At 46.2% G+C, this 13,038-nt stretch overlaps 1 protein-coding gene across 1 annotated transcript in view; it reads right to left on the bottom strand.

Annotated features, from left to right (window-relative positions):
- Positions 1–9,775, bottom strand: part of EFNB2 (ephrin B2) — a 43,439-nt gene extending 33,664 nt beyond the window's left edge. The window contains exon 1 of the mRNA XM_042811036.1: positions 9,648–9,775. Within this exon, the coding sequence (XP_042666970.1) occupies positions 9,648–9,775 (128 nt within the window). The remainder of the gene's footprint in view (positions 1–9,647) is intronic.
- Positions 9,776–13,038: the final 3,263 nt, after the last annotated feature.

The following is a 13,038-nucleotide window of genomic DNA, read 5'->3' as shown; positions in this document are numbered from 1 at the left end:
AATTGCAAGCAAAAAGGACATAAAACTTGGTACTGGCAGAGCTACTGGTGCAGATACAGACCTGCTCAAGCTGTCCCAGAGAGCAAGAAGGATCACCACCGGCACGGCTGCCCTGACAGCTGGCAAGCTACATGGAAATTAAGAGTCATTCCAAGTGCAGACAGAGCTGTAGCTTCTGACATCACTTTCTGATAGAAAGAAATGTAATGAAGCTTCAGAGAGATGTGTATTTGTTCAACCCCAAAAAACCTTTTCACACTGGCTTTGGTTCAAGACAGCTCATGCTTAAATTCGTCCCGCTTCAGCAAAAATATTCAGCATTCAGCACATGCTCAACATGAGCTCTTCTGAATGAGGACAGTTTTGTGAGTCAAGCTCTAGGAGCACAGCTCAATCTTATTCACCTTGCTGTCATGCACTGAGAAGATTACAGTGAGCAATAAATTTGTAAGATCTTTTGTTTCTCTCCAAAAACAATGCGAAAACTGTCTGATAAAATAAAAACAAAAGGATCGATGACTACCACCAAAAATCACATATTTTAGAATATTTATCATGCAGACCAGGAATCTTGTCTTCCAACATGACCTGTTCAGCTAACCCATACATCTTAGAAACACAGAGGTAAAAAAAAAAAAAAAAAAAAGAATTGAAAAAGCTAACAGCCAAGTGTTGTGCGGTGATTAAACTAAACTGCTTCTGAACTAAATTGAAATTAATTAAAAAAAACAACTTAATACGGACAGTGAATGCTATGAGACTGCAAAACCTCCAAAGAAGTCAAGATGTGCCTCACTTCAAATCTACACTTTCATCCCACCAGGTATAGAAACCAACCACTGTTCAGGCAGCAGGAAAGCAGATGGAAACGACCAGCAAAAACGAAAATGCAAAACGATGCACCTCTTGAAGAGTATGAACTGTAGTTATGTGTGCTTTCACCAGCACTTGGTGCATAGGTTCCTTAAACAAACTGCTTCAAACTTGCAGAACATCAAAAGCCAGATGGGCCTTCCTGAATGAATCCACAGGCAAGGAGCCAGGATTCCCGTCTACTGCAGAAATAGGCCTGGACTTGATTTGAGTCTTCTCAGTTCTGACAGCCTGTGTCTGGCAGATCTCCCAGTTCAAAATAAAATAGCTTTCAATTGCAACTAGGCTTTAACTAATAATAATAATAAATTTTAAATCCCTCTTATTAGCTTTAACATGCACTTCCCTTTACAGAGCATTGTTCACTTTTCCCACCACTGTTTTTGGTATGGGTACCTAAGTAAATACACTGTTCAAATGAAAGCTAACAAAATAGTGAGAAGTAATTTACAGCACCACAGATTTTTCAGGCTAACATATCATTCCAGTATCTAAACTATCCTCCTGTGCAAGGTAAACCATATAATTTCTTGTTTTCATTGATGCGCAAAACTTGTTTATTCTTCGAAGAGTACACAGTTCCAAATGCTACTACAGAGAGTTTTGGAAATTCTATTTTAGCCAATAATTGAGACATTTTTTAAAAAAAAAACTACAGGCAAAAAAGAAACTTATGCATATGCTCTACATCAGGAATGATTCACCTAGCAACATAATCCTCTATCAGCCTTTATCTTTTTTGGCTTGGGACCCGTGTTTAATACCAGAAGAAAGCACAGACTATTACATCAAAGTTTAAATCAGCTGCATTATAATTATCATGCTGATACCGCAATAAACAGTGGGTGTTGGCTGGCCAGGATTGCCAAAAAAGATAGAGGTCCTGCCCTTATTCGCTGTATTTGACAATGTATATAATCACATCAAAGGAAAGTTCTCTGCATCAGAGCTGGCAGAAAAAAAGGAACCTGGATGTTCTCTTCTTCAAGCAAAACGATAGATTTTGCTTGTTGCATGAGAATTCAAAATTTTGCCTATAATAATAATAGTAATTTTAAAAACCCAAACAATTATACTGTAGAGCCCTTGAAGGCAAATGTAATTCCGAAGTCACTGGAAATATTTTCATGGAGTTGAACAGGAGCTAGACAGAAGCCTTAAACATGCTTATCAGCTTAAAAGTGAAAATACAAAATCCTTAAAGACATATTCAAATATGGAATTTAAAATTATTGATTGTTATCCTGTATTTAAGACTGCTTGAAGATTTTTGAGTATCTGGCTAGCCCTGAACATGTATTTATAACAAAAATAACAAAACCATCAACTAATTCAGGCTGAGACTGCAGACATTATTATTTTAAGGAATTTCTATGTGTGCTTTCGCAGTTCAGTTTTGAAGACCTAGTTTACTTGATGGCAAAGGAGCAGTGGCAAAACTGTTTTTTGTTCTGCTTCTTGATTTTCATACTTGGCGTTCAGAAATAGACTGAATGCAAATATGCTTGTTTTTTTACTGCCTCAATGCTTTTTTTACCCCCTCAATTAGGGAAACGAAGTGCAAGTTGCAAAACCTCCGTGTTTTAAGTGCATCTCTGAATTGACGTACAATAGAATAGTGAAAACTGGTTCAGGAAAGTGAAACCTGCAGATTGTTTAGGACACAGCTCAGGCACCCCCAGCACAGGAGGCCCTCCACAAAGGATTACCTACTTCTTTCTGCGCCTTGCCGAACGGACTGAGTCTTATCTTGCACATTTCTGAAATGTGACATGACAGGCAGGTTCGAAAGCTAAATGTTGGATAATGGTTGGCAAACAAAGGACATCGGTTTTTGCATTATTTCTTTAATTACTTTAACCCTTGTTCTAACAGAAAGCATAAGGCCAGAGTAATTCAGCTTCTCTCTTTGTCATTTGCCTGCCATAAATATGCACCAGTCTGCATTTGAAAAGCTGAAGGAGGCCGCAAGCTTGCTGGACATTTATCATGCTCTGTTCCCTGTTAACAAGCAAATACTTTAGCTGAATGGCCCATTAGCAATCATTGTCAAATGCAGAATGCAAGGTGCTTGGATGTGACCGGCCTGTAAATTAGATGAGGGTGCCCCTGCGCTTTGGATAATTTCAGCAAATGAATTGGATCTTTTGATACAGATTTCTGAAGGTTAAGCTGCAAAAGAGGAAACATATCTGAGTACTTCAGACTTACGCCAATCTGTTCGGCTCCCTATATGCACTTGTTTATTTTTCGTTTGCTAAATCACATCGACATCAGCAGCTTGACAGTTTGGATTCTGGAGTTCCCTTTCCAGGCAGAATTGTGAAGCATTTCAGCTTACTATAGGGTAGGATAAGAATGATAAATTCATGCATGTAATTAACATCTTCATTTAAAAAAAAAAAAAACAACAAAAACCAAAAAACAAAAAAACCTGAAAAAGTATCCAAGCCACTGCCAAACAAACAGCATGAATCCCATTTTGCCTAGCTCATCCGAGGCTCATTCTCACTAAAGAAAGACACAACTGTTATTGTAGGCTTGGTGCTTTTTTTCCCTTATGTCTAGACTGCCTAACAAATGCAGAGTACTTTCTTTTTCCCCTCAGTAGACAAATGAGCAGGCAATAAAGTAAATATTTCTCTTTCGAATGGTAACCCCGATTTGCAATGTAATGCTGACTTGAAGTTCTGGGCGTTTATGGTTGCTATTTGGGTAGAAAAGCAAGCCTTAACTACTTGGAAGGCACTTTATGAGAAAAGGCAAGAAAAAAAAACACACAAGCAGCTGCATGGGAGAGGTATTTTACTACCTTTGCAGCTGCAGATCGCTTAAAATAAATGACAAAGCAATGGCTATATTCTGCAGGCTGAACCAAGAAGCTGACAGCAAACTCATCCCAATGACTGGGGATGGGGGGGGGGGGGGTGGAGATGCTTATCTCTGTTCATTTCTAGATTTCAGGCAGCCTTTCAGGAGTAAACACCACCTAGAGACTAAGCCAATCAATTCGGTTATCTGCAAGCTTTCCTGATAAATAGGAAAGAATGCTGTTTTTGGCTTTGGCTTCTATTTTTCCTACTACTTTTTTATTTTTGCACAAGAAATGCCTTCATATTACCCGGCTGAGGCAAGGACAACGCAGAGTGTTTGTGCTGCTCTCACGGAGTTTGGGATTGACAGCAAGGCCCAAAACACATCCGAAATCACAAGGTCTCTGTTTTTACGGGCAGATAACCCTAGCCCCACCTGTCCATGTGCAAGTGAACGAAGGCAGGCACATGGCTGCTGCCAGGCCAGGCCTCAAGGAACAAGGCTTTCCAAGCCTCATCACCGCAGCCTGCCGCTTCAGCCAGCCCCTTCTCCAGATGGAGCAGCAAAATGAAATCTATCTTTACCATATTATACACCACCAATGAGCAAGAACTGAGCAGCTTTTCTTCGCTGCTTTACCCAGCCCGAGCCACAAGTAGGGCTTTCATACCTCCTAATCCCGCTCCCAAGTTCTGTGCGGCTCTCACATAATGCCCCGCAGCCCCGAGCAAGGCCCTTAGTCTCCAGCACCCCTTTCAGAGACGTGTCATTTCTAACATCAAGCTAATCTATATGTTGCCATGGCATCACCCTTTATCTGCCTTTGCATCTTATGAACTGCATGGATTTACCACATTATTTTTATCTGAAAGACAGAAAATGGTGGTTTTATTGCCATACAATCAGATTACTGCTGCTAGTTTCTCTATGCCTTTTTACCATACTTCAATCAAAAGGGATCAGTTTCTTTATACTCTGCCCTTGATTTACATTACATCTGTAAAGACCTAGTCTGGGTTGTAATCCCCTTATTAACTATGACCAGGGTTGATTTGCCTAAAAATAAAAGCAAATTGTGTCAGACCTTTTCACTTTGTTTTTGATTCGGAACTACAAAATGGATTACACTAAAGAAATCTTCAGAGTTCACACGGCCGGTATAGTGCTGAATTTAAAATGGGAATTAAACAAGTTAAACATGGGAGCTGTGTCAACGGTTTACATTTTCCATCATGGGAGAAAGGCTGAGCTGCGTTTGTCTTTGTGTTCCCCAGCTTTAAGGAGACAATGAAGCCACAGGAGTTTTTCCAAGCTCTTCTGACACCGTGGTCCCTTTGCCATCCTCCCTTCCTCTGCTTTCCAGGCAGCTCCCTCCCAAACTCCGCTCCCCCGCCACTCCCTTCCCCCCTCCGCCCCCAGAACCGTGCTCTGCTTGAAAGTTTATAGTTTCATGGCACTGCATATTTTAATCAAAATATTTCAAGCAGTGTAACATTCCTATTTAAGTTTCCACAATGCCTCACAAAGAATGAGCTCATAAGCAAATCCATGTAGATTGTATGATAAATGACCTGAAAAACAGGTTCCTTTATGTCAGCAGTCAAGGCAGGCAGACATTAGGCTCACATGAATAACATTTTAATCACTACTTTTTTTTTTTTTTCCTCCTCAGAAGAACACTTTCTTCTCATTTGCAATACGCAATTTCAAGTACTGCAGGTTGTGCGACAGAGGCAGACCAGATCCTTGAAGAAGCTGCTGTGCAGGCCTGCAAGGCCAGTATCTGTGCCAGAACATCACCACCATCACTTCAGGCCCTCCACCACCTTCCCACTGCAGGAATCTCGGATGAATCTGAGACCATCCTAAGTATCACACCTCAAGCAATGAAATCAGGAAGGAGGAAGGGAAGAAAAAAAAAAGAGGGAAGGAGGTGTTCTTGTGTGTGGGAAGACAGAACTTTGTGATTCTAGCTTGACTTTTAGTCACTGACTTTCTAAAGGCAATTACTTCATTAAACAAAGTGAAACAATACAGCACAGCTTACAGATAACATACTTTACAATAATTGCTATAAGTCATATAGCAATTATACTGCACATATGAAAGGCTGGAGAAAATAACCAAGTGAAAAAATTCGGCTGCCAGCTCATTCTAAATTCATTTTGCTAACTCACTTGTCTTAATACCTGGCTACAAACACCAGAGATATCAAATGGACTGGAGGCCACCACTCACTGCTTGTATTAGCGTGCCAAGTGTCAACAGCTATGTTTTGGGTACAATTTAGAAGCATGTGTTTAAATCGTTTTAGCCTTCCACTCCTGTTTCTTCAGCTTGAAGCTGCAATTGTTGAGGTTAGAAAGTGCACTCCCATGACATTCGACTCCCAAATAAATTCTTGTCTAGCAAGAGACTACCAAACATGTTGTGAGATATCGTTTTAGCAAGCTCTTTGTGCTTCGCCGGGCTCACTTGTCCTGTGGAACAAGGACTGTCCATTACCTACAGTTTATCATCCTGACAAAATGTGAGGAATGTGGATGTGAAAGCACTAACAATTCCACCCCTGGTGCTTTCTCCTTTTTTCTCTCTATATTAAAACCGACAAGATTAACCCAAATGCAGACTGCAGAGCATAGTTCAAGGGGCTATTCAATCGGTAGTGAATGTGCATTTGTTTACCTACAAAAATAAGAATTTCAGATACAATGAGAAGCAGACTAGTCTATATGCCGCTGAACAGACCATTTAACAGGGTCATCAATTGTAGTTTATTTTATTGGTTTCTGACATCTGAGCATACATTCAGAGATGGACTGTGAAATATCCCATATATAATTGGTTATCAGAGATAGAGAAAAATAGCTATGTAATCTAACTTAATCAGTGTCAAATGCAGCAGTTCTGAGGATAAGTACCACATGTTACCAAGGAGAACTGCTTCGCTCACCAACCTACGGCACGAAAGGCATAGCAACACTGAGACAGAAACAATGGGTTCTGAATGAGATTTCTCTGAGGTTTGAGTGAAATGCACTCCACAGTGCTATGCTCCATCATACATTTCAGAGGCAGCACTCAGCGCCTGGGAGGTGTAACGGAGGAAATCTATACACATTGTTTATCTTGGCAGAAACGGCAAAGGCAGAAAGTCCCCAATTAAAAACTACCAACAGGAATTAAATGTACAGAATGTTTTTTCACTGTTCTTTCAATATCATGAAATCTACTGTTGTTCAAATGAGAAGTCTGTAACACCTACAAACGCATCTGTAACAATGACACTTAGCCTCCCAAGCTACCCAAGTCACAGGTATAATTATCTTGTGTGTGTCACTTAAATACACCTCCTGTGATTGGGCTGAGGCAGTGAAAGCAGAGCTCTGGGAAGGGAGAAAAGCAGGAGAGCAGGGCAGGGAAGTCTGTGTTCAAACAGCTACCGCATGCTCTCAATCCCTGCCACCTGCTAGAAATTACAACCTCTAAACTTCAGTGCAAAACCAATTCAGTTTGTATGTTCACCTTAACCTAAAATTTATTATTTCTTACTTTATATTAACCTGACTAATAACTTCTCCCAGCATTTAATTGCCTACCTGTTCGGCAGATTTATGCACTGAGGCTTTCAATGGAGTTAAATGCATAGCTTCTCTGAATAAATTAACCAGCACTAAAGATAGTTATTATTTTGAGCCTGGAAAGGAGCTTTATTATGCTATGCTGAGATCCATTCAGCAGCTTACTTCTCAAGCAGCTTGAATTCCCAGTGAAGACAACCTGTCTAAGGAGAAATTATTCAGTATCCTTCAGGCAAACAATTGTGACAAGAATTAGTAAGAAATCCTGCTCCAAGAAGTGGAGCTGTCTCACCGGCAGCAATATCGGTAATGCATTTGTAAGCTTCCTCAAAGTAGAGGCCTCCGAGTGGCCTATAAATCACTAGCCCCAGCAATTGAAAAGACTAATTTTAATAGTGTACTTCTTCACTGTGGTGATTAAGCCTCAATGAATCACTCAAGAAAACTCAATTACATCAACAGCAGAACCTATTTTTAAGCATGCGTTTAAGTTGAAAAAGTAATTAGATATTATCATTAGATCTACCGTTAACAACATTCAAGCCTTTAAAAAAAAATAAATAAATCAAACATCTTAGAATCCTCCAAATGGAAACACAACTCATATGTGATAAAGGAAACGTATCCCCTGGCTCTGTAAGGCGGGTTGAGTTCAGCTGGTTTGGATATTTTCATTTCACTGGTGGCCGATAAAAGCTACCACGGTAAGTTGGAAGGAGAAAATAAAAAAAAAAAAAAAAAAAAAAAAAAAAAAAAAAGAAAGCAGGTTGGAAACGGAACAGCTGCAAAGGCCGGAGCTGCGGCTGTTCTGTATTGGAAGAGTGACCTCTGTAGGAAAACACCGCGTACAGGGTTGAGGAAGCACAGCCTCCCCCTTCCTGCCGGGCTGCGCCCTGAGCACAGCAGGCCCACTCGTGCAGCGCAGCCCGGCCCACAGCAGCCACCATAGCGAGCTCAAAGTGCATGGTAAAGCCCGCCGCAAGCCGGGCGGTTGGCTTTATTCTCAGGTGCCCTGCCATATCTTTCCTCAAGCCAAATAAATGCTTTGGCTGCACGCAGCATGGAAGTGCAGAGTCAGAGACCAGAGCTAAACTTTGTTATCTTAACAGGCTTCCCACCTGGTGTATATGTGATGTGGTCATTTGTCACACAGTACTGGGAGTAAGAATGTAGCTGTGGGTAGTCTGCAGTGTTCCTGTCAGTCTCCCTTTTTTTTTTTTTTTTTTTTTAAAAAAAAAAAAAAAAAAAAAGGAAAGATCAGAAAACTTATCTGGAAAGAAGTCTCAGCAAATATTTTACTTACTGCTGATCTCTGCCAGTGTTTTTCAATGATTTTTTTTCCTCCAATAGTGATGGGGAATGATGACAGCAAAGTGAGCCTACTTGGTCAACATAGGCTGCCACTTTGAGCCCAAACTTGGAAACCTTCCCCAAGTTTTCAGAGTCTGCCACCCACGCAGGATTAAACCCCAAATCCAGGAAATTCTCCTTTCTTTTCATTTCTGCACAACATTTCCTCAAAAAAAGTCCCTCGGGAATACAGACGTGTACTCACTGGATTTAATGGGAAATTTAAAATTCAATTAATTCAGTGCATACGGTTTGCTTTTAAATACATATATCATTAAAGATGCAGTATGAGTTAGATGAAATTACTCCAACTCACTTCTGGTGAGAAGCTTCCTATTTCATTACAGACTTTCTCCCTAGCATGGAAAAACGTTGCTAAGGTGCTGCTCATCACCCAAGTTCAAAGGGATTCACCGCTGGAGAAAGCCAACTTTTACTTTGCATACGTCAAAAATGAAAGGGACAAAAGTTCTCTCATCCTGTAGACTCCTCCTCAGAAGAACGGCCCACTTTCCAAAAAGTTCCTGTTCCTCAAAGCATTCATTATTTCTTATGCTTAAGCTCTTGAAGGACATGCTCCTATTTTAAGGGTGTGCTTTGATAGCAAAGCTCTGGGAGCGCATGTATTTTTTTGCCTGGGTTTGTTAATGAAGAATGACACTAAATGGTTGTGTGATGGGTAATGCTTAGTTCATTACTCACTGCCATGTGCCTTGATACCATCAACTCCACAACCAAATTTAGCCCTGCTATAAGCAGATGGAGCTTCGCTGGGCTCAGCGGGCTGAGCGTGCATCTGCAGACGGAGAAGTTGAAGAGGATCACCCCGCAAGAAGAGGTTCCCTCCCACACCCCGGACAGGGGGGGACGGCCCCGCACGGTTCGGCTCAGGGCCACCGCCCCTCCCAGGTTCCCTCAGCCCCTCCTGGCAGAGCCAGACGACGGGGGTACCCCTCAACCCCGCTCCCTCCCGGCAGGGCCGAGCCCCCGTACCCCGTCCCCGGGCTGCGGAGGAGGGCTGCTACTTACTTGGGGTTGGAGGAATTCCAATAGATGGGGTCTAAAACGATGGACTTGGCCAGCGCAGTTCTCCATAAAACCATGAGGGCTCCCCAGCAGTACTTGCAGGCGGAGGCGTCGCGCCGCCGCGCTGCCATGGTGCCGACGGGCGGCCCCGAGTCCCCCGCCCGGCTCCCCCGCACCTGGCGGCGGGGGCTGCCGCTGTCCCCGGCCGCCGGGACGGGGCGAAAAGGCGAAAAGGACGCGCTGCGGCGGTTTGTCGGAGGCTGGGCGAGAATCGGCACCGATCTACTGAGTCATGTATGCCAGGCGCGTGTGGGCACTCCTTCCGCGGGGTAAAGATCCAGGCCACCTCCGGAGCGACGACGGCAGGAACGAGCAGCACCTCAGTCCTTCCTCCTGCTCGGGATTCCCCGACTGCCTCGGAAGATGCCACTCACACTGCCAACTCCCATTTGGATCCAGTGCGCGGTACACATTCACAGTGTCTAAGGCTCGCGTGAAACGGAGTAGAAATAATAATAATAATAATAAAAACAGTAATAAAAAGGCGGTGGGAGAAATCAAGAGGTTAGAGCACTGCCACGACTGAGGCTCCTCCCGCGGATCTCTCTCAGCACTCCCCGCAGCGTGAGGTCCACACGGGTACCGGCCCGCGCTGCTCCGGGCGGCTCGGACGCAGCCGCGAGTCCATAAATCCACTCCTGGAGACGGCACCCGTGCTGCCGGGCAGGCGTATCCGCAACGCTCCGACCCCCGGGGGCTCCGCTGCTGTCCTTGGCGCCAGCACGGACCCCAGAGCAGGGCAAAGGACGATAGCAATAATTAAAAAACAACAAAAAATAATTAGAAGAAGAGGGGGTCGCGGCGTCAAAACCTCCTTTGCTCTCTCCCTTCCCAAGATCCGCAGTGCGCGCCGCGGCGGCGAGAGGAGAGCCGTACGCGTAGCTCAGCGCGGAGAAGGCGGAAAAGAAGAAGCTGCGCCCGCCGCCGCCGTTACCACCACGGCGCCTTCAGCCGCGCCGCCGCCGCTGCGAGCGCTCCACTGCCACCGCGGCTAAGTCCCCGGCGCAGGAGCGCGGCCGGCGGCACAGCGCCGCCGTAGCCATATAAGCGCGGCCCCGCCGCCCCGTCGCCGCCGCTCATAGGGCCGCCGCCGGGCCGCCGCGCTGGTTGGGCGCCGCGCGTGTCACTTAGCGGCGGGGCTGCGGCGGGCGGGGCCGCGACGGGCCGGGCTCAGCGGGCAGGTAACACCCCCCCGGCCCAGCGGGCGGCCGACGGGGAAGGGGAGCCGCCGAGAAGCGAAAAAAAGAGCTTAAAAAAAAAAAAAAAAAAAAAAAAAAAAAAAGCACTAAAACTCATTGCTAAAATTGAGCTCTTTGGAAACACGCGTCTGTCTGGAGCCGGGGATGGGACAGGGGCTCTCCTTGTCCGCTGCCGGCCGCCCGCTCCCACACGTGGGCTTCCCAAGTCTCTCCGGTTGCGCGGCGACCCGGCGGCCCGGCGGCCCGGCACTCAGTGGGAATGGGGCCGGAACCGGAGGAACCGGCGGTGACATTCAGAGCTCCGCGCCGGGTTCATGCCCCCGCTGTTTCATGCCCGCCGCTTTCTGCCCTTCCACACTGACAGGGACTGCATTTTCGGATCCGACTTTTTTTCAGCCTCTCGCACATCCCACTAGGTCCTGTTATCTCATGTCACCATTCACTTTACTGATTTTTAAGCCCGGACAGCGCTGGATGCACTCGCCCGGTGGCGGCGGGGGACCTAGGGAGGGACACCGCCGCTGCCCTGGCTGCGTCCCTGCCTCTCTCGACCCGGCGCCGCTTGCACGGCCCCACAGCTCCCACTAGCGGCAATAGGCGGCCCCTCGGCTGCGCCCCTCGGCCGTGCCCTGGCCGCGAGCCCACGCGGTTCCCCCTGAAAGGAGCCGCGAACTGCGGGTGGCGGTCTCCCATCTAAGCTGAAACCGAACGGACTGCGTTCAGAGCCGTGCGGCGGTGAATAGCCGCTAAGTAGAAGGCCAGAGGGGTTGCAGAATTTCTTCCGGCAGGGATTTCATGCCAAAACAGTATCTACAGAAAGGCTTAAAAGTTAAATCCCAGAAAATAACGGCGCCGCTCCCTCAGTCGTTTCCCTACCGTTTAGTTCAAGTGAGCAAAGAGTGCGCAACAAAGGACTGCAAATAAAGAACCAAATTCGTGTAGTTTTATTCTCAGAGGAAAATCGGCATTCATTTAAAAATCGGCGGGCGAACGTCGCGCAGACGGGCAGGGAGAACGGCTGCAGTTTGCTTTTCGTACCAAACATCGAACGCGTTCTAAGTAAACTGCTTAATTCAATTTGAATTCGCAGGCGGGACGGAATTGCAGAGCCGGAGACGCGCTTTGGTGGGAAAAAGATCCGCTCCCCAGGGCTTAGCGCCCGAGTGGGAGGCACAGATTGCGCGTCGGGGGCCGCCGCGGAGCGAAGCGCTTCGTTATCCGACTGTGAGCAAACGCGCGGCGCGGAGCCCGGCGGGAACCAAGGTAAACACGGAGCCCGATAGTCGCTCCCAACACCACCGAGGTGTAAAGTGGGTTTGCTTCGATTTTGTCACGCTGCCGCTTCTGTTTGTTTGGAAGCAAAAGGTGATGGGCGGTGTTTGGTGAAAGCTGCGAGTAAACGGTGACCTCTAACTCGCCGTATCCTTCCCGTAAGTAAACCGGAGGAAATGAAGAGCGCTGGTATTGTCTGAAAATATCCTCCTGCGGCTAAATATATCACTTGACTCCTATTGTCCAGCGGCTAATCATTCTGCGTAAATACAGCTGTTTTCGTCCTCACCGTGCTCACTATAACCCACAATAACAAAACCATCTTGACTTGGGAACCCGGCGAAAAATGGGAACTTATTTCTGGGATATCCTAAGCAGAAACGGTTAAAAAACCCAAAGCGACGCGGCTTCGGGTCCTGCCAGCGGGGCCGAGCTGCGGGTCGGAGAAGGGGAGTGGGAAGCGGGCGGTGCTCGGCTGCCGAGGGCCCGGCGCTCTGCTCCCCGCGGCCCCGCTGCTTCCAAGGGCATAGCCTCGGACAAGGAGACGTGGGAATATGAGACGGGAAGGGGATAAAATAATAACTGAAAAATAAATTATAAGGAGGCTTTTTTTTTTTTTTTTTAACGCGGGAGGTGATTTCAGAAGTCGAGGAGAAGCGCATTTTGGGATTCGTGGGGAACGTGGTTTCCTGACAGACTAACTAGAAAGGGACAGGCTTTTGGGGGAGGAAATCCTGTCGGTGCCTTGGGGAGCGATGCCCCACATCCCCTCTAAACCCCGACTGCCCATGCCGGTCGGTAGGACGCCACGGGCAAGGACCGATAGGCGAGCAAGTGAGAGCCGCCGAGTGTGGGTGACCTTC

Source organism: Centrocercus urophasianus, unplaced genomic scaffold, assembly GCF_019232065.1.
Source record: "Centrocercus urophasianus isolate 14NV4802_14NV808 unplaced genomic scaffold, USGS_Curo_1.0 seq_12, whole genome shotgun sequence".
Taxonomy (NCBI): Eukaryota; Metazoa; Chordata; class Aves; order Galliformes; family Phasianidae; genus Centrocercus; species Centrocercus urophasianus.
This window is presented reverse-complemented; position numbering and strand designations above follow the sequence as displayed.